Consider the following 23,212-nt stretch of genomic DNA (forward strand, 5'->3'; position numbering starts at 1 on the left):
CTGGAAATACTTGTTGGAAAGGATTGTCATGCTTCAGAAAAACACACAGCACACACTCTAACAGTCCTTTATTTGCACTGAAGGAGACACGTGAAGAAACCAAATCACACAATAATGAAGTGAACACATTTATAGCCAGTGTTCAAGATGATGGATAGAAATGAAAATCATTTTTATGCATTTTTATGTCTGTGTCTTACAGCAGATACAGCATTTACATAAACTCACTGGCCTTTTTCTACTGAACACTCTTTACTGATCGATGAATCACTGTAAAAAGTGGATCTACCAACATTTTATTTCTTTGTTGTTATCATTAAAATGTCAAACAAATATATTTTCCACTTTTTGTGTGACAGATGCAGGAATTTCTCTGTCCTGCATGTGGAGAAATCTGAACTTTAACAGGTTTCAGGTTGTATTCAAACACATATTACTGTGTATCATGTGTCAGCAGGCATGTGTTAACAGGGATTATGGAACATGTTATAAGACGGTCTCAGGCTAAAAATACTTTGCTTCATTTAAAAAAAAATGTAGGCAAATATTTTCACAGATATGCATTAAAACAACAACAAATATGTAAATGAGTCATATCCAAGCAAATAAATAAATACATAAATAAATAAATACATAAATAAAATAAGACTCTTTGTTAACTCAGGATTCAGGATTCATTTTTGACATATTGAATCCTGATAGTTTCTCAGCAGCTTCATCATAATGTGTTTTTGTTATCATACAAATTGGACAAATTCAAAATATCCATAAAACCAAAAGAATCTGCTGTAGTTTTTGATGCTGTACCAACAAGTGTCCTCATACTGTTGATGATTTAGCCTTCAGTTTAGAAGCTTTAATAACAGCTGACTGTAGGAATATAATTAGTTATGTTACTGCCTCTTTTACTCTTTCTTATTTAATGATATACAGCAGGAGAATGCATGGAGGACCTATGATAAGTACTGTATCAATAACAGGCATGAACCTGTTTACGCTGTCTCTTTGGGATATGAATAAAGCTATGAACGACGGGGAAAAAAACGTCACGTGACTGCAGGCCAACAAACCACAGCAGAGCAATAAAGTGAAAGGAGGCGTGTCCATGCGAGAATAGTCACGTGCACAGACATGGCTGCTGTTTGACGAAGCGGACTGAACTCCGGGGAGAGAGACAAACTTAAGTATCGATCCCATCACGTTAGTGTAGATCTGTCTGTATCGATGCTTGTATCGATCCGCTCAGCCTGAGTTGAAGCAGCAATGAGTTCAGCTCAGTATCTGAGAGAGTTCATCAAGGAGAGACTAACTGCTGTTTGTGAAGAAATCTTCTCAGAGGTTCAACAAACCATCGTCCAGTATGAGGAGGAGATCAACCGTCAGCACAGACTGCTGGATATCAGCCGGAAACCCGACAGAAACTCACACATCATAGGTATGAACATGTTTTTAACTCTGTGCTGTTCAAGCTCAGATTCTTCAGTGTGACTGACTTTACTAGAAGATGTTAAACTGGGTATTTATCAGTGCTGTGGGTCAGTGTCCAGTGATGGACTATGTTGGACTGATGCAGGTCCATGGTCACTGATAGGTTAGCTCCTGGTAGCTGCAGAGTAAGACTAAGCCAATGTGGACAGCAGCATCTCTGAGCAGCCCAGGGACGGATCTAAAGAAATTTTCTTAGGGTGGCAAAGAAATCAAATGGGGTGGCAAAATCAAAGCCCTTTTTTTCAAACACATATGCAGGTGGTTACAATGATTCAAATGCAGTAAGTATACACGTTTTTCATATAAATATAGTCTATAACTTAATTATTTTCTGTAGCCCACATAATTACACACTTTAGTTACATAAAACATGTGATGTTATGTACTGTATAGCCTGTATAATTAATAAATATGTAGCCCAATAAGTATAAAATCCAGAAAGCTACACAACATCGGGCGTTTCATTTACAAACACAAGTCTAACTTAAGTTTCACACTTTTTTGTAGAAAAAAATCAAATTGTTACAGCTTAAATTTACACAAAATGTCATAAATCTGCACTGTCATGAACAAAAATGTAAACCTAATTTTTCATGATTTGTTGGGTTGACCCTCTGAGGTCCAAAATATAACCGGCCATTTTTGACACCTTTTGATTTTACATTTGTATTTCACCTTCAAATTGTTTCATTTTATTTTTTTCCTCTTGCCTTGTTTGGTATCATTCTTTTTAGCTCAACCTCACATGTCTGAATTTAGTTGTTTTTTCATTGACATCATTCATTGATCTGAAATCACACAAAAAACTAAATCCCACTAGTATTTTTTTACTGTTAAAAAAAAACAACAGACATGTTGAGTAAATTATTTTTATAACTTGAAATGCAAATATAAATTGTACATTTTGAACACTTATGCACACATTTTGTAAACATATGTAAATCTAAACTAGTTTATCTTTCCACAAAAACAGATTATAATAAATACTTAAAGTGCTCTAAAGTTTATTCTGCACTAAAATTTTGAAAAGCTTAAAGAAAAAAATGGTTTTTTTTAAAGAATACACATTTTGTTGCATTTAATTTTTTTAAACTTTATTTTCTCCAACAGGATTCCACAGTTCATCAGGTGTCAGTGTTTTAGGTTCTATTGATATTGTTAGACAGACCATCTAATATGATAGACCTTATCACATGACCTGGTGATGAAGCTCTACAGTGAACATGAAAAATATAACGCCAAAGTGCAACACTGTTTTTGCAAAAATGACAAGATGCTAAAAGAATGTTAATAGAAAACTATTAATTTTATACATTTACAAATGAATATATCTCACTGCTCAGTGCTGCCTTTATTTTTAATGACAGTTGCACATTTGAACTCTTACACTTTAAACTTTATTATTTCAAAACTGGAAAACATTCATGCGTTTTTTGCATCATCACCTGTGAATTCCACCTCATTGCATGAGAGTGCCTCCACGGCGCGCCTCAGCTGATGAAAACATCCTACATTCATACACTTAATTTAACATGATCAAGACCACACTGTGGCACCGGTCAGGCTACAATCTGAGCTCACTGTCTCTCCAATTGATCACGATTTATTCAGGTTTAGATTCATGCTTTTGTAAAATAGTGTTGTGTGTGTTCTTGTATCATCACATTAGTTACCTTGTTCTGTTTTTTGTTTTCTTTGTTCCTCAAGACCTCCCACAAAATCATGACTGTAATGAAGAGGAGGGTCTGGATGAGCAGCAGGTCTGTAACCAGGAGAGGAACTCCAGTCTGGACCAGGAGGACCCAGAGCCTCCACAGATTAAAGAGGAACAAGAGGAACTCTGCAGCAGTCAGGAGGGAGAGCAGCTTGGACTGAAGCAGGAGACTGAAGGCATTATTGTCTGGACTGATGAAGAGCAGGTCAGACAGATGGAGACCATCTGTAAACCTGTGATAAAGTTACACAGAATAGGTATGTAAGACTCTGATGTCTTAATAAAATTGAAGATTACTCATGTAGGTGATGAGTAAAAATAACATTGTAAAAATAACAGTGTTACTAAAAATAACATTGAGCAGAGTAAATCAGTTCAGCTGATTTCAGATATCCCTGAAGTGAAGAAGTGACACACTGAAGCTGATTACCTCCCAAACATGACAGAGACAAAGGGGATAGAATTATCTCTCTGTTGACTTAGCAGGGAAATTTGAAAAACATGCCCTATAACTGCACACAATCCAGACATCACATTCATTTAACATAAAACACACCAACAGTACATTTCATACATATACAGCAGCACATACATCCACATATGAAGCTGAACTTTGCCAATCAGAGTGTCAGAACTAAATAGTCATTTGCATCAGTACACAAATAACTGGGTCAGCGCCCTGACCCACTGGTGCCGAGACAACCACTTCACCCTCAGCGTCGCAAAGACAAACAAGTTGATAGTGGACTTCCGGAGGTGCAGAGAAGCACACACCCCCATCACCATAAACGGCGCTGCTGTGGAGAGAGTAAGTAGCTTCCATTTCCTAGGTGTACATCTGGCTGAGGATCTCACATGGTCAGGACACATAAACAAAACAGTGAAGAAGGCGCAGCAGCACCTCTTCTTTCTCAGGAGACTGAAAAGATTCAGCATGAGCGCCCACATCCTCAGGACCTTCTACCGCTGTGCCATTGAGAGCATCCTCATGCATCACCACCTGGTATGGCAACAGCACCGCATACAACCGCAAAGCTCTCCAGAGAGGGGTGCGGAAAGGATAATTGGAGGTGAGCCTCCCTCGGCCCAGGACATCTACAGGAAGCGGTGCCTGAGGAAAGGGGGGAGGATCATCAAGGACTCCAGTCACCCCAGCCATAATAGTGATCAGAATTATAGTACTTATGATTTTCTGAGGCAAAATTTCCCCGATTTGAATTGAATCGATTCTAGAAATCAGTGATGATACACAGCTCTATGCTTTACCAAGTGTACCAGCAGATGTGATGTGACAATAAGAGTGATTTAATTTGAGTTGAGATGAATTTGTCACATTTGTACACTTTAAATTTCACTGGAATAAGTCTGCGACATGCTCACTATGTAGACACCTGCAGATCAGTAAATGTATTTTTATCTTTTTGTCCATTTGTACTTTCAGACCTCCAACAGCAGGATGTCTCTGAAAAGGACGAGGTTCTCACAGACCAGCAGGTCTGTAACCAGGAGAGGAACACCATTCTGGACCAGGAGGACCCAGAGCCTCCACGGATTAAAGAGGAACAGGAGGAGCTCTGCAGCAGTCAGGAGGGAGAGCAGCTTGGACTGAAGCAGGAGAGTGATACCTTCATGGAGACTCGATCTTATGAGGAAAGTGACCACAGTGAGCAGCTTCTTTCTCACAGCTCCCCTGAAGGAGAGAGCCGAGATCATGATGAAAATGGGCATGTGGAGTCAGGATCTACTAGAAATACAGAGCTGAAGAAGAGACGTCACAGGAAGAGAAGTCACAGACAGAGAGTAGACAACACTGCTGTGTCAGAGAGTGAGAGTAAACCTGTTTCAAGGAAAAAGTCTCTAGAATGTGAGACCTGTGGAAAAACCTTTCGGCATAAATTTGAGCTGACTATACATCTGAGAGTTCACACAGGCGAGAAACCGTACACTTGTAACACCTGTGGAAAGAGATTTTCTCACTCATCAGCATTAAGAAGACACAGCAGAATTCACACAGGTGAGAAGCCGTATTCCTGTAGCACCTGTGGAAAAAAATTTATTCAGAAATCAATTTTGGACTGTCATGAAAGAATTCACACGGGTGAGAAACCATATACTTGTACCACGTGTGGAAAAAGATTTTCTGACTTATCAGCAATTAAAAAACACAGGAGAATGCACACAGGTGAGAAACCATATTCATGCGGGATCTGTGGAAAAAGATGTAGTCAGAAAGCAGCATTGGAATCTCATGTAAGAACTCACACAGGCGAGAAGCCGTATTCTTGTAGCACCTGTGGGAAAAGATTCACTCGGAAATCACTTTTGAACTGTCATACAAGAACTCACAAAGGTGAGAAGCTGCATTCTCGTAGCACCTGTGGGTCATAGCAGTGTGATGGTGGTAGTGCTTACACTGTCAAGTCGCTGCAACAACTGATTGGAGAGATGATTCATATTCAAGCCAGTATTTTCTGCTATTTTAGGTTCTTTACAGTTTAAAGCGTCTTGAGAGAACTGTCATTGTGATTTTGTGCTTTATAAGTAAAACTGAATAAAATTGGATTGTCTAGAGGAGTGAAGAACTCTCATCATTCTTTGTTCAGTTTATTACCTTATTCTTATAATTGTATCAGGCGAACCCTGATTTTAAGGTTAAAGTTCAGTAATCTCCTCTTCTGTTGGTTTGTTTAACGTGTTGACGCCGTCCAGCCCCACGCACGGGGCGATCCGCGGTAACTCGTTAATGGAGATTTGCCGCGTTATGGCGTTAATGTCATTTTAACGAGATTAACGCTGACAGCACTAGTGGGAACACAACGAATATGACTGCACATTTACGCCGACATCATCCTAGTGCAAAGACAAGTGGAAGCAGACAAAAACAACAAGCACGCATGCTACAAACTTTACCCGAGTCATTTAGACAGCTGTTAGCACATTATTCTCCTAATGGGGACCTGATATGTTTAATATGCTGCTGAGAATATACCCCAGAAGAAGCGTATAGTATAGCTTTTATTTTGGAAAGAGCCATTTCTCTGTAATAAACTCTTTTCCAAAGATGAGGGATTTCTCCATCAGATAGATTTTTTTTTTATTATTATTATTTTGTTGTTTCAGCAACATTACATTTAAAAACTGTACTTTTGAGTTAAAATATCTATTTATAATTTTAATAAATGACAAATTAAAAAGACATGAACATTTTTTTGTATCGAAAAAAATATCGAACCGTGACACCAAAGTATCGAACCGAACCGTGAATTTTGTGTATCGTTGCACCCCTAATATATATGTATGTATGAATATGCAGAATGATCTGCGCTCATCGCAAACTAAGACTGAAGGATCCAAAATTTGTGTTGCAATGGCCGCTGAACTCTGCTTGTATGTCGATTCTTTTCTTTGCATGTACTAGATGCGCCTGCTCCTTGTTTCAAAACATGTATTTCTCTGACTTTATATGCTCTAGGAGAGTTGTATTGGGTTCAAATGTTTAATAAAAACATTTATCGCTCATTCATAACGAAGAAAGCTTTGTAACTATCTTGACTAGTGAAGTGTGTGTGTCATTTCCACAACACTGCTTTCCCCCTGAGGTCCGCAGATCCGTTTAAAAGGCTCTGGCGGTCCCTGTATAACAGAGCATTCTCATTCCCAACGCATAACATACTGACGATTTGGCACGGCCCAAGGCATCTCATAGTCCAACCTTCGTTATTGTGGTTGATGTGGGGGTAGGTACAGGCTTGGGGCATCTGCAGATTCCTTAAGAACGTTTTTCCTGGAAGGAGGCTGTGGTCATGACCTGGTTGGGGCTCTGCATATACAAGGGCCTTGGCTTGGCACGGGGGTTCTCTGGGGCATGGACCGAACTGGGGCCCTATTCAACTGGCAGGGAGGTTGTTTCATCCTTGCAGGTGGTCTCTCTCCCATATCACCTATATCTCTCCCCACCTGCAGAGAATGGGGGATAGATATAGGAACATGCTCAACCTGGGTGTCTATTGTCTTATGTAGTCTGTGAGATGATTGAATGATGGGATGGGTGTAGTTTCCTCTGCGGTGGGGACGGATGGGCTGCCCTGGGCTTTGTGGAGCTTGGCTGTGCTGCTGCTGTGGGACCCAGTGAAGATGGGTCCATATGCACACCTCTCAATTTTAAACACATGTGAGGGTTCTTGGGAGGGGCCTGACATCTGCTGCTCTCTGGGAGAAAGCACCATGCCTCCCGTGTTTTAAATGCGCTTAGAACAACATGCAGCAACACCACATATGAGCGGGTGGAGGGAGGTATGGGGTCTTCACACCCCTGTTCTCTGTTTGCCATCTGGTTCTCCCTGCTGCTGCAGGACTGGGGCCGGTGTGCTTGTCTCCACCCCAGGGAAAAGGGCAACATCTCCTGGGGCTGGAGGCTGATTGCCCCTCTGGGAGTGATGGTACCTGGACCTTGGGGAGTGTGAGTGTGTGTACAGTGTTGATTTCTGTTTGTCTCCATGTTGGGTGAGTGCTGAGTATTCATATATATGTGCATGAGGGTGGGAACACGTGCTTGTTCTGTGTGTGCCTGTTTGTCTATGTCTAGGTGTCAGGACAGGTCTTAAAATCCACCTCTCTTGGAACATCTCAGGCCCCCCCTGGTGTGGGGACCTATTTCCCACACCGCACTCCCTGCCGGTGGCTGATGCCCTCAGTTAGTGCATTGGTGGTTCTCGGTGTCCGGGGCTGGGCACTCAGATATGTACTGGCTCCCTCCTGGTGGCTGCTTGGCAGGGTCTGGCACCCGTGGTTAAACCATAAGCTTACATTTATAGATTCCTTCCAACCCACTCTCATGCACCCAAACATGTAACATACCGACGATTTGTCGCATAGCATTGGTATGTTATGTGTGTTATGTTATGTTATGAGAATGTGTTGTGTACAAGCACGTAAACCTGAGACAAAAAGTTCATCCAAGGCCGACACACACAGAATGTTTTCCTTCTTAGTGTAAGTATAGCAAAAAACTGGCATGTGCGCGTACGATGTGAAAGAACCTTTACCCTTTCAGGACCTGAAGCTCAGTAAACCGCCACGCTGAAAGCCAAACCCATCTGTTCTCTGACTGAGTTGTTAAATTTCTGATTGACATGACATTGACCAATCAGCTGAAAGGATGAAAAATCTGGGCAAAGTTTGCACTTGCAAATTGAAACTCAGACGCAAGTGGGGTAAACTGAGTGCAGAGTTTTACACGTAGGTTTTTTTATTTTTACACACACATAAGTTCTCATCTATAGATGCACAAACATAACATTTTCAGATATTTTGGTTTATAAGGTTACAAAACTCACAACCACGCATTTGATTTACAAGTGCAAAATATTTATTACCACTCAGTTTGAACCAATCGTTTGACACCTGTTGCAAGACTTCTTTGTACAGGTTACGACTGTGTGACTCCAAAGGGTTAATTGTTAATTGTTCTATGACGTCTCTCCAGGGCTTCTTCATTCAGTGGGTACTTAATCTGAGGAACCTCAACTATGCTGTTGGATTCCTCTTTCAGTAGAGCACTCTCCCAGTCAATGCCTGGATCCCTAAGCTCCTTCAAACCCATAAACACATATTGTTCATTAATCCAGAATAGGTGCTTGTTGGACTAATGTTCTTTTGTGTAAGCGTTCTTTACATTAACCCTTTCACGCATATTGGCCACTACATTGGACAGCTATTCAAAGGCTGTTTTCTTGTATTTGTGTCAGTGTTGATGGTATACTTGCACATAAACCCATTGGACCCTGATGTGTCACTCCATACCCTGCACCCACTGGTCCAGCTAATTGGAATGTAATAAACTCTTTGAAAACATAAAGTAAGGTACATGTTTAAAAAATGAAATTCAAATATCTTTTTCATGCCTAAAGGTGAATAAAAATCGGGACTGAGGTTGTCATAGTTCATGCATGAAAGGGTTAAATACAATGATTAAAAAAATTTGACCTTTGTTTTCATTTTATTCTTACAGTAATTTAGATTTGTGGTAATAAAAAGCAAGAATGTATAAGACAAATAACCTGCAACATCTCCCAGATGTGCCAAAATGCAATAGGGAATGTAGGGGAAAAGAATTAACAGCTGCAAGCACCCTGGAATCATAGTAAACTCACGGATTCAAAATTTAAACCATATGACAAAAAATAAATAAAAAATCTTGAAAAAGTATGTATGGGCTTTCATTACCATAATCTGAAAGCTAGTGTTTTATTTGTTAATGTCAGAAGACCAGAGTTACTTGTTCACTAATTTTTTGCAATTCACCACTTAAATATATTTTTTAAAAAAAAGCATTTTTATGATCTGGTTCCCCATGTCTCTCGCTCTTGTCCAGCTCTTGTAGATGTCCCACTCACCAGAGCAGTTCAGGAGTGAGACCTCCTTCAGTCCTGAGGGCATGATTATTAAATGCGCCAACAAAGGTTTAGAGATTGGCCCGGAGTCAAGGGATAAAGATGTAGTGGGCACCAAACAGATGAATGACATCAGAAATGTCAAGCAGGCCATCCTCCTCCAGTAACTGAAGAATATCAAGGTACTTGCTAGTTTTGGAGAAAACCTGCCTCTGTGTGCAACAGTGCCCCCTACTGGTCTTGATAAATGTGCAGACGCTGATTTTTGCAGTGACTGTTGATCTGACTGGAAGTACTGTGGTTACAGGTCCAGCTACCTCATCTGAAAACTCTACTAGTGGGCTGCTGTTACAGACCACCAAGTTCTAATATCCAGTATCTCCAACTGATTGTTTTACAATGCTGCAGTCAGTCACTGGAGTCCCTAATGTTGACTGAATGTTGACTTCTCACATACCTGTATTTAGCCATGCATTAGCTCAAGATGACTATAGAAGTTGTGATCAACTCGACTGTAATAAGGGAAAAATACTTTTAAAGAAGGAGTCAGGTTTTTTTTTTAATTATTATTATAGTGAAACATTTATCACATATTTGTGTTACTAAATTTGTTTGAAAACCCTTTAATTTGTTTACTTTCTCATATGGCAACTACTACACCTGCTGCACCCTCTCACATTTGATGGTGTTTGAAGGAGAGAAAATTTGAAATTAATTTAAATTGAATATAAGCATCATGTCAGTGGCTGCCTTATCCGTATGTTTAAGATCATTATCCTCCTGCATTGAATCAAGCTAAAGGACTGTTTGTTAACTTCAGTGAGAACTCTGACATTTCTAAAGTGAAGTTTATTTATCTAGAAGAAAGGGTTAACAAGCTTCAAAGTTGATGCGACCAGTAAATAAAAAAGGGTTAAACACGCTGTAATTGCTCATTTTTATCGCTCTCAAACTGCTCCTCTTCCTGGAGTGAAGCACAGCCTGATAACCCTCCCTCTTCTTCCTGCTCTTAAACACAGCACCTCCTCTCTGTCCACATTTCCTCGTTCCCTCCCCATCAGATCTGCAGTTTGAAGATTGGTGTAACCAACATGTGGTGACGTGTAAGAGCTGACAGGCTCCATTCACTGCAGAAACACATGTTGAGATCAGAGCTCAGGCTAGTTTCAGTTATAAGGAAGAGGAACTCACACAGTCACTGACACTGAGAGGAGAAATGGCGCAGAAAGGAGTTCAGCTGGACCGAGAAACCTTCTCTTGTTCCATCTGTTTGGATCTACTGAAGGATCCGGTGACTACAGCCTGTGGACACAGCTACTGCAGGAACTGTATTAAAGGTTTCTGGGATGAAGAGGACAGGAAGGGAATCCACAGCTGCCCTCAGTGCAGGAAGACTTTCACACTGAGGCCTGTCCTGGAGAAAAACACCATGTTAGCAGCTTTAGTGGAGCAGCTGAAGAAGACTGGACTCCAAGCTGCTCCAGCTGATCACTGCTATGCTGGACCTGAAGATGTGGCCTGTGATGTCTGCACTGGGAGGAAGCTGAAAGCCACCAAGTCCTGTTTATCTTGTCCAGCCTCTTACTGTGAGAAACACCTCCAACCTCACTATGATGGAGCTCCATTAAAGAAACACAAGCTGGTGGCCCCCTCCAAGAAGCTCCAGGAGAACATCTGCTCTCGTCATGATGAGGTGATGAAGATTTTCTGTCGTACTGATCAGCAGAGTATCTGTTATCTCTGCACAATGGATGAACATAAAGGCCATGAAACAGTCCCAGCTGCAGCAGAAAGGACTGAGAAGCAGAAGGAGCTCGAGGTGAGACGACTAAACATCCAGCAGAGAATCCAGGAGCGAGAGAAAGATGTGAAGCTGCTTCAACAGGAGGTGGAGGCCATCAATGGGTCTGCTGATAAAGCAGTGGAGGACAGTGAGAAGATGTTCACTGAGCTGATCCGTCTCATCCAGAAAAGAAGCTCTGATGTGAAGCAGCAGGTCAGATCCCAGCAGGAAACTGAAGTGAGTCGAGTCAAAGAGCTTCAGGAGAAGCTGGAGCAGGAGATCGCTGAGCTGAAGAGGAAAGACGGCGAGCTGGAGCAGTTCTCACACACAGAGGATCACAACCAGTTTCTACACAACTACCCCTCACTGTCAGCACTCAGTGAGTCTACACACTCATCCAGCATCAATATTCGTCCTCTGAGGTACTTTGAGGATGTGACAGCAGCTGTGTCAGAGACCAGAGATAAACTACAGGACATTCTGAGAGAGGAATGGACAAACATCTCACTGACAGTCACTGAAGTGGATGTTTTACTGTCACCACCAGAGCCAAAGACCAGAGCTGAATTCTTAAAATATTCATGTGAAATCACACTGGATCCAAACACCGCAAACAGATATCTGTTATTATCTGAGGGGAACAGAAGAGCAACATTTATGGAACAACAGCAGTCTTATTCTGATCATCCAGACAGATTCACTGAGTATTGTCAGGTCCTGAGTAGAGAGAGTCTGACTGAACGTTGTTACTGGGAGGTGAAGTGGAGAGGGAGAGGGGGAGCAGTTTTAGTAGCAGTCACATACAAGAATATCAGCAGAGCAGGGTGGTCAGATGAATGTGGATTTGGATTAAATGACAAATCTTGGACTTTACGCTGTGACACAAACAGTTATAAATTTCGTCACAACAATATCCAAACTGTCCTCTCAGGTCCTCGGTCCTCCAGAGTAGGAGTGTACCTGGATCACAGAGCAGGTATTCTGTCTTTCTACAGCGTCTCTGAAACCATGACTCTCCTCCACAGAGTCCAGACCACATTCACTCAGCCGCTCTATGCTGGACTTTGGCTTTATTTCTCTGCTGGAGCCACTGCAGAGTTGATTAAAGTCAAATAGACAGAGATGATAGGTTCATGTGGAAGATTGTTGATTTTCTTGATCATATACAACCAGAAATGTAACATCTTAGAGGTCTGAACTTTTGAAAAGTATCAAGAATTTGAGATGTTGGGGTTTTTGATATCACAATTGATATTTCTAACTGTTATCTGATGCTTTTACTGGGTGGAGTCTGAGCAGTTTCCTCATATCCTGCAAATGACTCACATGTGATGTGCTGTAATGGAACTATATGTTTAAACAATAGCTGCTCTACTGAATATATATATATATATTTTCTTTCTGAGAAACAACACCAGATATTTGCACCTGTTAAATATACTCTTTAACAATACTTATTAACCTGTAAAACTCCAGAGTTTCAGATGTGATTACCATGGTCTGCAAATATGAGCTGCTGTTTTTGGGAATTGGGTTTTTAACACAGGAAAAATACTGAGGAAGTGTGGTAGTGAAAAGATAAAAAAGTGTTAAAACATTAAAGTGATTATATAACTTAGTAAAAATGTAAAATGTACAAATTCATCCTGAAAAGATAAAAAGTGAATAGTTCTATATTTAAACAATTTCTACAGTAAAAATGTAAAATACAATTCAAAAAGTAAATAAGGTTTTTTTCAGTCTGAGATAATGATTTTTGTACGCCAACTGTTGATTTGCCATAGCTCTTCAATAATCAAAAATCTCAAGATATTAATCAACATTTCTGCATTCATCATGTTTCCCCACTGTCACAGATGAGGAGATGTAGCGAGGGTGGGACAGCTGATGACACAAATCTGAAGGCTAGATCATCCCATTTAACCACTTTTTGCTTCTGGCGTTTGTGATCTTCAAAGTAAAGGCAATGTCTTTGAGGTCTAATGTTTTAAAATGTCACAAGAATTTGAATCCTTGAGCTGTCTGAAATTTTTAAACGTCTACTGCAAATGGGTCATGTCTGATGTGATGCAATTAAGCTTAATAATATTTTTTTTTAAACAGCACTGATGAATATTTTTGTTCTTTCAGTAACGAGAACAGACAATGAGAACAAATCCAGAGTACCCACAGTACTGCTGATGACACTGTATAGATAGATACTGTAGAATAGCTCAACCCAAAAATGTTTTTGAAAATAAATCTTTACATATGACAAATATATTAATTTTTACTTGACTTTCTGTTCTTCACTTTCCCTAAGCATAAGCAGGTAGATCTACCCTTAACCTACCTAAAATGTAGGTGACATTCAAGTCCACAAAGCATGTATGGGCATCATAGCAAACATGGCAACCCTTTTTTAATATATTTTATTTTACAATTTGGGGAGGGCTTTTTATGCATTACACTAAACTAATACAAAACTGAAAAACTTTCATGTAGGCTAAGACAACATCGGAAAATAGTATTTGCTGAAACACACAGTTCATTTCATTTATTAACGTTTTTAACATCATCACATTTTATCGTGCTATGTTGAATGGGAATTCCTCCAAACAGTTCGTTGGTGTAATACGTGTAATTGCTCATGATTTTCAAGACGTGACAATAGCAAAAGAATCCACTAGGTGTCGCTGTTGCATTGGGCCTCAGCTTGTTTCGAATCTTCAACAGCCTCAAGAGTACAATTGTTTCTAACTTTCAGTGTTTCACAAAGCCTCGCTTTACCCTTCACTACATTTATACTAGATAACTGAGTGACACGGAATCCTTTACTTAATAATCCACTTCCGAAAGAAACCTTTGAAGGATGCAAACACAACTCATAAGCCGCCATTGTTGTAAAAAATAAATAAATAAATAACAGAGATGGTGCGTTCCCGGATAGGTTTGAAGTTCGAAATCCCGAGTTCTCTGTCGGAAATGTGTTGTGGAACGGCCGCTTGCATCGGATTTCGCACTCGGAAAGTCAGAGCAGAAACACATACACGAGTTAACAATCCAAGAAGGTGGGACTGAATGTAAACAAAAGTAGAACTGTAAACTTTAAACTTTAAACTCGTTCAATAAATCATAGGCAGAGAAGTGATCAGGCTCTATCACCGAATGTGTTTTTAAGCACAGCAAATAAGTATCAGGTTTTACTGCTAGCCATACTAGAATGGCTCTACCTTGCTAAAAAAAGATTATGCTTTTCTGCTTTTTCTGAACGCGCTCACTTTGGAGTGACGTAACTCCCGAGATCCGACGTATCTTAAATGCGGCATTACTATTCAACAAATCGGTGTGTCTCTCTGAGTCGCGTGACAACACTAGAGCAAACTGGGGTGGAGCAAGAATTACGTCCGCAACATGGCCGCTGATAAAGAAGGTTGAACTTACAGGAAAAACAAAAAACTAAAGCATTTATCTTTTAACGCTAATATCCATCTGATACCAATACCAACGTTGGTGTCGCTTCTATCGCTTTTTGTATCGATCCGCTCAGCCTGAGTTGAAGCAGCAATGAGTTCAGCTCAGTATCTGAGAGAGTTCATCAAGGAGAGACTAACTGCTGTTTGTGAAGAAATCTTCTCAGAGGTTCAAAAAACCATCGTCCAGTATGAGGAGGAGATCAACCGTCAGCACAGACTGCTGGATATCAGCCGGAAACCCGACAGAAACTCACACATCATAGGTATGGACATGTTTTTAACTCTGTGCTGTTCAAGCTCAGATTCTTCAGTGTTTGGTTGATTGGTGATAAATCTGAAGAAAGCATCTCCAGGATTTCTCTAAGCTGATGTTAGCTGAGAGCAGGAAGCTGTTACTTTGGTGATGAATTCAGAGGAGCAAACGGTGATAGTTCAGGAAGAGCACACACACTCTTAATGAGACAGTGTGGAAACTGTCTGCTGACTAACATTGATGAAGATGAGCGTCCACACCAACTGTTTATTGTGTGGATGCCCTAAAGGGCTTCCACACAATTGTTTTCCTGTTTCTCTTTATTCTTTATTATTCTTGGGGTTTCCGTACACTTTTTGCCGCTTAACTACTGCCTCAGTTTTCAGCCGATTTTCTCAGTTCAAACTTTAAAAAATTCTGCTCTTTCTGCTAATGTGTGCTATGACTTTTGGTGCTCATAACTTCTATACTTTTTGAGATATTGAATTTTTTTTGCAATATTTTTTGCCCATTTTTGCACATTATCAGTGGGGTCACTAGTTTTCCTTGCCCGGTTGAGCCGTGTTTTAGCTCAGTGTGATGAGCAGCCGTTCTCAGACTGGGAGGCCCGGGTTCAAATCCCGCTTATGGCAACATTTCTTTCAGTTAACAGTTAAACTTTTTTAACTCTTTTCAACACAAATTTCAGCTTTTCCACCCCTTTTCAGCAAAATTTTCAGTTTTTTCACCACTTTTCAGCACAAATCCCAGCTTTTTCAGCTGTTTTCAGCAAAAAAAACTCTTTTCAGCAGAATTCTGAAAAGAGTTCTGCAGAACTCTTTTCAGCAGAAATTCTGCTGATTGAACTCTTTTCAGCAGAAATTTCAGAATTTTAACCTCTTTTCAGCCCAAATTCTGCTTATTCACCTCTTCTGCAAAATTTTCAGCCTTTTCACCTCTTATCAGCATAAATCTCAGCAGTTTTCAGAAAAAAACTCTTTTGAGCAGAAATTCTGCTGATTCATCTCTTTTCAGCGCAACTTGTTGCTTCTTTACCTCTTTTCTGCAGAAATTCTGCTGATTCACCTCTTTTCTGCAAAATTTTCAGCCTTTTCTCCTCTTATCAGCACAATTCTCAGCAGCTTCTGCTCATTTCAGCAGAGTTGTCCGTCTCTCCACCTCTTCTTGGTCAGAGTGAGTTTAGCTCAGTGAGATGAGCAGCTGCCTTCAGACCAGAAGGGCCAGGTTCAAATCCCGGTCATGGCAAAACCTGTTTTCAGTTTTCTCTTTTATTCTTTTGTTCTACCTCTTTTCCGCAGAAATTCTGCTGATTTATCTCTCTTCTGCAAAATTTTCAGGCTTTTCGCCTCTTCTCAGCACAAAAAATGAGCAGCGTCTGCTCATTTTAGCAGAATTGTCGGTCTCTCCTCCTCTTTTTTTGAGAGAACGAGTTTAGCTCAGTGAGATGAGTAACTACCTTGAGTCCAGGAGGGCCAGGTTCGAATCCTGCTCAGGGTAACATTTTTTTTTTCACCACCATACAACTTTTTGCAACTTTTCATCGTTTTCAGCTTTTCAGCAGACAGCTTCAGCGTTAAGGCATCCACACAGCATTTTCGCAGGAAATGCAAATTTTTTCTAGTTCCATTTATTCTCTATGAAAGCCTCAAAGTGAACACACACACAGTCACAGACTCTCCAAAGCATCAGAACAAAAGCTGTCCACATTGCAAATACTGCTGTAATTAATGTCTTTACATCTGCAGCAAAAGCAAGAAAACAATCAGTGGATAAAGTTTCTGTTCACTGAAGCAAAGTATAATGTCTAAATATGTCCTCCTGTGTCCATAGAAATGTGTCTCCTAAGTGAAAACAAAGTGCCCAGGGTCCGATTGAAGAAACAGTGGCTTTACTAGAAGATGTTAAACTGGGTATTTAATCGTGCTGTGCTTCAGTGTCCAGTGATGGACTATGTTGGACTGTTGCAGATTCATGGTCACCGTTGTGAATTAAAACCTCTTCTTGTTGAATTAAGCTTGATATCACATTGACTAGAAACCACATGACTATATATTGTTTCAATATTTACACATTTTATTTAATCTGATCGATACATAACTGTGACACCAGTGATGCTGTGATCTGAGCTCACTGTCTCTGTAAAAATTTGTGTTTAAATTATCACTATTTATTCAGGCTTTGACACACATTTGTAAAATATTTGTGAAATAATCATCACAATTGTGACCTTGACTCTGTGCTTTTTTGTTGCTTTAGACTTCCCACAACAACGTGACTGCAACGAAGAGGAGGAGAGGAACTCCAGTCTGGACCAAGAGGACCCAGAGCCTCCACAGATTAAAGAGGAACAGGAGGAACTCTGCAGCAGTCAGGAGGGAGAGCAGCTTGGACTGAAGCAAGCTGAAGGCATTATTGTCTGGACCAGGGAAGAGCAGATTAGAGTCCTGGGGACCATCTGCAAACCTGAGATAAAGTTACACAGAATAGGTATGTAAAACTGATGGTCTTAATAACAATGAATATTAGTCATGTAGGATCCTAATTGGAGTTTAAAGTTACATTTATATTTAGAGGCACAGGAAGAATTGAAGGTCACTGTAATAAGCAGCATGAATGCATCTTTCTGTTAAGGGAAATGTATTTGTTTAGCACCTTTTAAATAGTTTGGGCAGTGGTTGATCCCCCTGGTGTCTCTGCTGGAATTATCAACTGTGAACTCTATGGCTACGTTCACACTGCAGGCGAAAGCACATCAAATCCGACTTTTCTGACCCTATGCGACCCATATCCAATCATGGTATGACAGTGTGAACGGCACAAATCCGATATTTTCAAATCCGATCTGGGTCACTTTCGTATGTGGTACTGAATCCGATACATATCTGATGTTTTAGAAAGCGACTGCTGTTTGAATGGTCATATTACATTAAATCCGTCTTGTACGTCACTAATACAAGACAGACGCCAATTATCAGCCCCGGAGAAGACATCGTGAGCGCTTCCTGTCCATCCAGTGTAGATGTCAGTGAAACTGTTGGGAAGACAATGTTGGAGAAACGTGAACATTTTATTTGTACTGTATAATCTGCAGATTCTGACAGAAATCTGCAACTATCCTTTGAAGCACCGCTCCTCTCTAAAACAGCAATACGGATAATTATTAGGCCATATGTAAATAACAAAATAACTTTATAACTTAAAGCAAAATTGGGAAATGTAAAGTCCGAAACAAGTCTTTATATTAAGGGCCATCAGTCAAACAATACTGTTTGGTCTGGGTCTAAACGGAGCGCGTTGTGTGTGACGTCGTCTTTTGCGCATGCGGGCCGCTTTGAGCGTTCACACTAGAGCGCGTTTGCTGTCACATTTTGTCTGTAGTGTGAACAAGCAGACAAAAAAATCGGATTTGATCAAAAAATTGGAATTGAGCATTAAGACCTGCAGTGTGAACGTAGCCTTAGAGCCAGTCTTTTGAACTGGGAAGGACCACTTATCTCTTCTGCATGAAGATTTTATACCTGGGCATCCTTTCTCCCTCAAGGTCCAACTTCAATAAGCAGCATGAATGTATCTCTTTCTGTTATGGGAAATGTATTTGTATATTACCTCTCAAATACAAATAAGTTATTCAAATCGGTTTACAAGATTAAATTAAAACCAAAAACAACAGAAAAAAGACAGAAATGATATCCATGATACAGCCTTGTGATACAGTCAGTGAAACTAAATTCCTGATCTATGATTTCACCAAAAGTTTCCAACCAGGTTGAGGTCTTCAGTGCTCTATAGATTCAAGATGTGAATTAAGTTGTAATCATGGATCTTTGTTTCCAAACAGGAGAATCTCAGTGTTTTCTCTATTTAGTTGATATAAATTTTTATTTCATCCACTTTTTTTAAGGCAAAAAAATTAATGAGTTAACATTGTTTGGCGAGAGAGGGTTGTTACTTCTTTTCTAACTCCATGTATACTGTATTAATCCTGTAGGAAATTGCTTAGTCCTCTGCATTTAACCCGTTCACTCAGCGAATCAAGGATTGGTAGAGACGGTACCTTACTCAAGGGTACCTAAGGGGTAGCTGAGTAGCTATCCCTGCCCCAACTGGGGTAATGTTGCCTTTATCTCTTGTTTTCAGTCATCTTCAGAAACAAAGTTGAGATGTACAGTGTTCCTAAAAATCAATGAAAAAATAAAGAGATGTGATGTTTTTGGAACATGCAGAAAACCTTGAACATGAGCTAATTGTAGTCACTCTCACACAGGTTTAAGGACCCTTGCAAGTAAAAGCTGTGTTATTGCTTAGAGACTCTCTCCAGACAGATTGCCAAAATGTTGCAGTCAGTCTGAATGAGTCGTCGTCAATAAGCACTACTTGAAGGGAATCGGCTCAAAATCCTGAGGGGGATGCCTGCACAACTGTTAGCTGGTAATAAACAGGGGTGCAGATAACTTTTCACGTGATCTACTCAGGTGAGGACCAAGAGATGGACCAAGTCATACACAGAAGAGGCTCCCATGTGTTTTCATGCCTGCCTTAATCGCATCCATTCTGTTACAGTAGTGTCTTTGTCAAGTTGCAAGGTGACCTCGTATTTCTTGAGAATCCTGCAAACTGTTGTGTTTCTGAAACTGTGGAGTATTTGCTTTCTTGAGGCCATGTTGAAGGATCCAATACTAAGAAATGACTGCATGACTTGAGGAAGTCATATCTGATTTTAAACTCTTCAATTAACCCTCCGGGTAACTTTGCTTGTCTGTCAGCATCAGCATTAGAAACAGTGTGTGCCCTATAGTGGCCTATCACTATCAAGCAGAAGGATAAACTGTCCAATGGTCACCATGACTTCCTCTCCGTGAATCGCTACCTTATCGTGGTGGAGGGGTTTGTGTGTCCCAGGGATCCCAGGGGCTATGTTGTCCGGGGGCTTTTGCCCCCAGGTAGGGCCTCCCATGGCAAATTGGTCCTGGGTGAGGGACCAGACAAAGAGCGATTCAGAAGACCCTTATGAGGAAAACATCGAGGGAACAGTTTACCCTGCCCGGGACATGGTTACCGGGGCCCCGCCCTGGAGCCAGGCCTGTGGAGGGTACCCGAGGGTGAGCGTCTGGTGGCCGGGCCTTATTCCATGGGGCCCGGCCGGGCACAACCTGAAAAGGGGACATGGGCCCATCCTCCCACGGGCCCATCCTCCCGCAGGTCCACCACCAGCAGGAGGCGCCATATGGGTCGGGTGCATTGTGTGCTGGGTGGCGGCCAGGAGCGGAGGTCCTGGCGGACTGATCCCCGGCTACCAAGACTGGCATGGTAGCCGGGGACATGGAATGTCACCTCTCTGGTTGGGAAGGGGGAGGAGTTAGTGCGTGAGTTTGAGAGATATCGGCTAGATATAGTCGGGCTCACCTCTACACATGGCTTGGGCTCTGGAACCAGTCTCCTGGAGAGGGGTTGGACTCTTTCTCAGTCTGGAGTTGTCCCTGGTAAGAGGCGGCGAGCTGGGGTGGGTATTCTAATATCCCCTCGGCTTGCTGCCGGTACGTTGGGGTTTTTCCCGGTGGATGAGAGGGTTTGTTCCCTGCGCTTTAGGGTCGGGTAACGGGTCCTGACTGTCATCTGTGCTTATGCGCCGAGTGGCAGTTCAGAGTACCCAGCCTTCTTAGAGTCCCTGGGTGGGGTGTTGGAAGGTCCTCCACCTGGAGACTCTGTTGTCCTACTGGGAGACTTCAATGCTCACGTGGGTAACGACAGCGAGACTTAGAGGGGTGTGATTGGGAGGAACGGCCTTCCTGATCTGAACCCGAGCGGTGTTTTGTTATTGGACTTCTGTGCAAATCACAGTTTGGACATAACGAACACCTTGTTCGAACATAAGAGTGTCCATAAGTGCACGTGGCACCAGGACGCTCTAGGCCGCAGGTTGATGATGAATTTTGTAATCGTATCACCAGACCTGCGACCATATGTTCTGGACACTCGGGTAAAGAGAAGGGCTGAGCTGTCAACTGATCACCACCTGGTGGTGAGTTGGATCAGGTGGCGGGGAGGACGCTGGACAGACCCGCTGCACCTAAACACGTAGTGAGGGTGTGCTGGGAACGCCTAGTAGAGGCCCCATTCCGCGAGATCTTCAACGCACACCTCTGGCAGAGCTTCAACAGCATTCCGAGGGAGAGTAGGGACATTGAGTCTGAATGGACCATGTTCAGCATCTCCATTGCCGAAGCTGCTGCATTGAGCTGCTGCCGCAAGGTGGTTGGTGCCTGTCGTGGTGGTAATCCCTGAACCAAATGGTGGACACCAGAGGTGAAGGGAGCCACTAGGCTGAAGAAGGAGTCCTATCAGGCTTGGTTAGCCTGTGGGACTTCGGAAGCAGTTGACAGGTACCGACAGGCCAAGCGGAATGCGGCTCGGGCAGTGGCTGCAGCAAAAACTCGGGTGTGGGAGTAGTTCGGTGAGGCCATGGAGAAAAACTTTCGGACTGCCTCGAAGAGATTCTGGCAAACCGTCAGACGTCTCAGGAGGGGAAAGCGGTGCTCTGCCTGCACTGTGTGTAGTGCAGGAGGAAGCAGAGTCTGGGGATGAGGGGGATGGCCCGCCAATTTCCGGGGGCGAGGTCGCTGAGGCAGTTAAACAACTCCTTGGTGGCCCCTGGTGTGGATGAGGTCCACCCCGAGTTCCTGAAGGCTCTGGACATTGTAGGGCTGTCCTGGTTGACACGCCTCTACAATGTTGCATGGAGATGAGGGGCAGTACCCCTGGACTGGCAGACCGGGGTGGTGGTCCCCATTTTTAAGAAGGGGGACCGGAGGGTGTGTTCCAACTACAGGGGGATCACACTCCTCAGCCTCCCTGGGAAAGTCTATGCCAGGGTGCTGGAAAGGAGAGTTTATCCGCTAGTCGAATCTCGGATACAGGAGGAACAATGCGGTTTTCGTCCTGGTCACGGAACACTGGACTAGCTCTTTATCCTCTCAAGGATATTTGAGGGCGCATGGGAGTTTGCCCAACCAGTCTACATGTGTTTTGTGGACTTGGAGAAGGCATTTGACCATGTCCCTCAGGGTGTCCTGTGGGAGGTGCTGCAGGAGTACAGGGTGTCTGGCGCATTGCTACGGGCCATTTGATTCCTATACAACCGTCGCAAGAGTTCTGTTCGAATTGCCGGCAATAAGTTTAGAATTTTTATGGACAGGATTTCTAGGCGCAGCCAAGTGGCGGAGGGCTTTCACTTCGGTGGCCTCAGAATCTCGTCTCTGCTTTTGGCGGATGATGTGATTCTGTTGGCTTCATCGGGTGATGGCCTCCAGTTCGCACTGGAACGGTTCACAGCCGAGTGTGAAGCAGCAGGAATGAGGATCAGCACCTCCAAATCTGAGGCCATGGTTCTCAGCCGGAAAAGGGTAGAGTGCCCACTGCGGGTCGGGGATGAGTTCCTGCCCCAAGTGGAGGAGTTCAAGTATCTCGGGGTCTTGTTCGTGAGTGATGGAAGAATGAAGCCGGAGATTGACAGATGGATTGGTGCTGCGGACGCTGCACCGGTCCGTCGTGGTGAAGAGAGAGCTGAGTGTAAAAGTGAAGCTCTCAATTTACTGGTTGATCTAGGTCCCTACCCTCACCTATGGCCACTAGCTGTGGGTAGTGACCGAAAGAACAAGATCGTGGATACAAGTGGCGGAAATGAGCTTCCTCTGAAGGGTGGCTGGCCTCTCCCTTAGAGATATGGTGAGAAGTTCGGCCATCCGGGAGGGGCTCAGAGTAGAGCCGCTGCTCCTCCACATTGAAAGGAGCCAGCTGAGGTGGTTCGGGCATCTGATAAGGATGCCTCCTGGGTGAGGTGTTCTGGGCATGTCCCATCGGGAGGAGGACCTGGGGCAGACCCAGGACACACTGGAGAGATTATATCGCTCGGCTGGCCTGGGAATGCCTTGGTGTCCCCCGGATAAGCTAAAGGAGGTGGCTAGGGAGAGGGAGGTCTGGGCTTCTCTGCCTAGGCTGCTGCCCCGTGAACCGGCTCCGGATAAAGCGGAAGAAGATGGATGGATAGATGATTGCATGACTTGAGGGAGTCATATCTGATTTTAAACTCTTCAGTTAACCCCCCGGGTAACTTTGCCTATGTCTGTCAGC

At 42.5% G+C, this 23,212-nt stretch overlaps 2 protein-coding genes across 5 annotated transcripts in view; both read left to right on the forward strand.

Annotated features, from left to right (window-relative positions):
* The window catches only part of LOC100695786 (zinc finger protein 239), a 630,955-nt gene that overhangs the window by 342,624 nt on the left and 265,119 nt on the right, over positions 1-23,212 (forward strand). The gene's annotated exons all lie outside the window — the stretch shown is intronic.
* LOC100692303 (zinc finger and SCAN domain-containing protein 2) overlaps positions 1,137-23,212 on the forward strand; it is a 33,018-nt gene continuing 10,942 nt past the window's right edge. Inside the window, exons 1-5 of one of the 4 annotated variants that reach the window (XM_025901312.1) lie at positions 1,137-1,435; positions 3,196-3,459; positions 4,644-4,820; positions 17,486-17,572; positions 19,558-19,933. In XM_025901312.1, coding sequence (XP_025757097.1) covers positions 1,264-1,435; positions 3,196-3,459; positions 4,644-4,820; positions 17,486-17,572; positions 19,558-19,625 — 768 coding nt within the window. In that variant the 5' untranslated portion in view covers positions 1,137-1,263 and the 3' untranslated portion in view covers positions 19,626-19,933. Of the gene's footprint in view, positions 1,436-3,195; positions 3,460-4,643; positions 4,821-14,741; positions 15,096-17,341; positions 17,573-19,557; positions 19,934-23,212 lie in introns of those variants that run through there. The other 3 variants (XM_019363367.2, XM_025901315.1, XM_019363368.2) reach the window with 3 other exon arrangements.

This window comes from Oreochromis niloticus, linkage group LG3 (assembly GCF_001858045.2).
Source record: "Oreochromis niloticus isolate F11D_XX linkage group LG3, O_niloticus_UMD_NMBU, whole genome shotgun sequence".
In the NCBI taxonomy this organism is placed as follows: Eukaryota; Metazoa; Chordata; class Actinopteri; order Cichliformes; family Cichlidae; genus Oreochromis; species Oreochromis niloticus.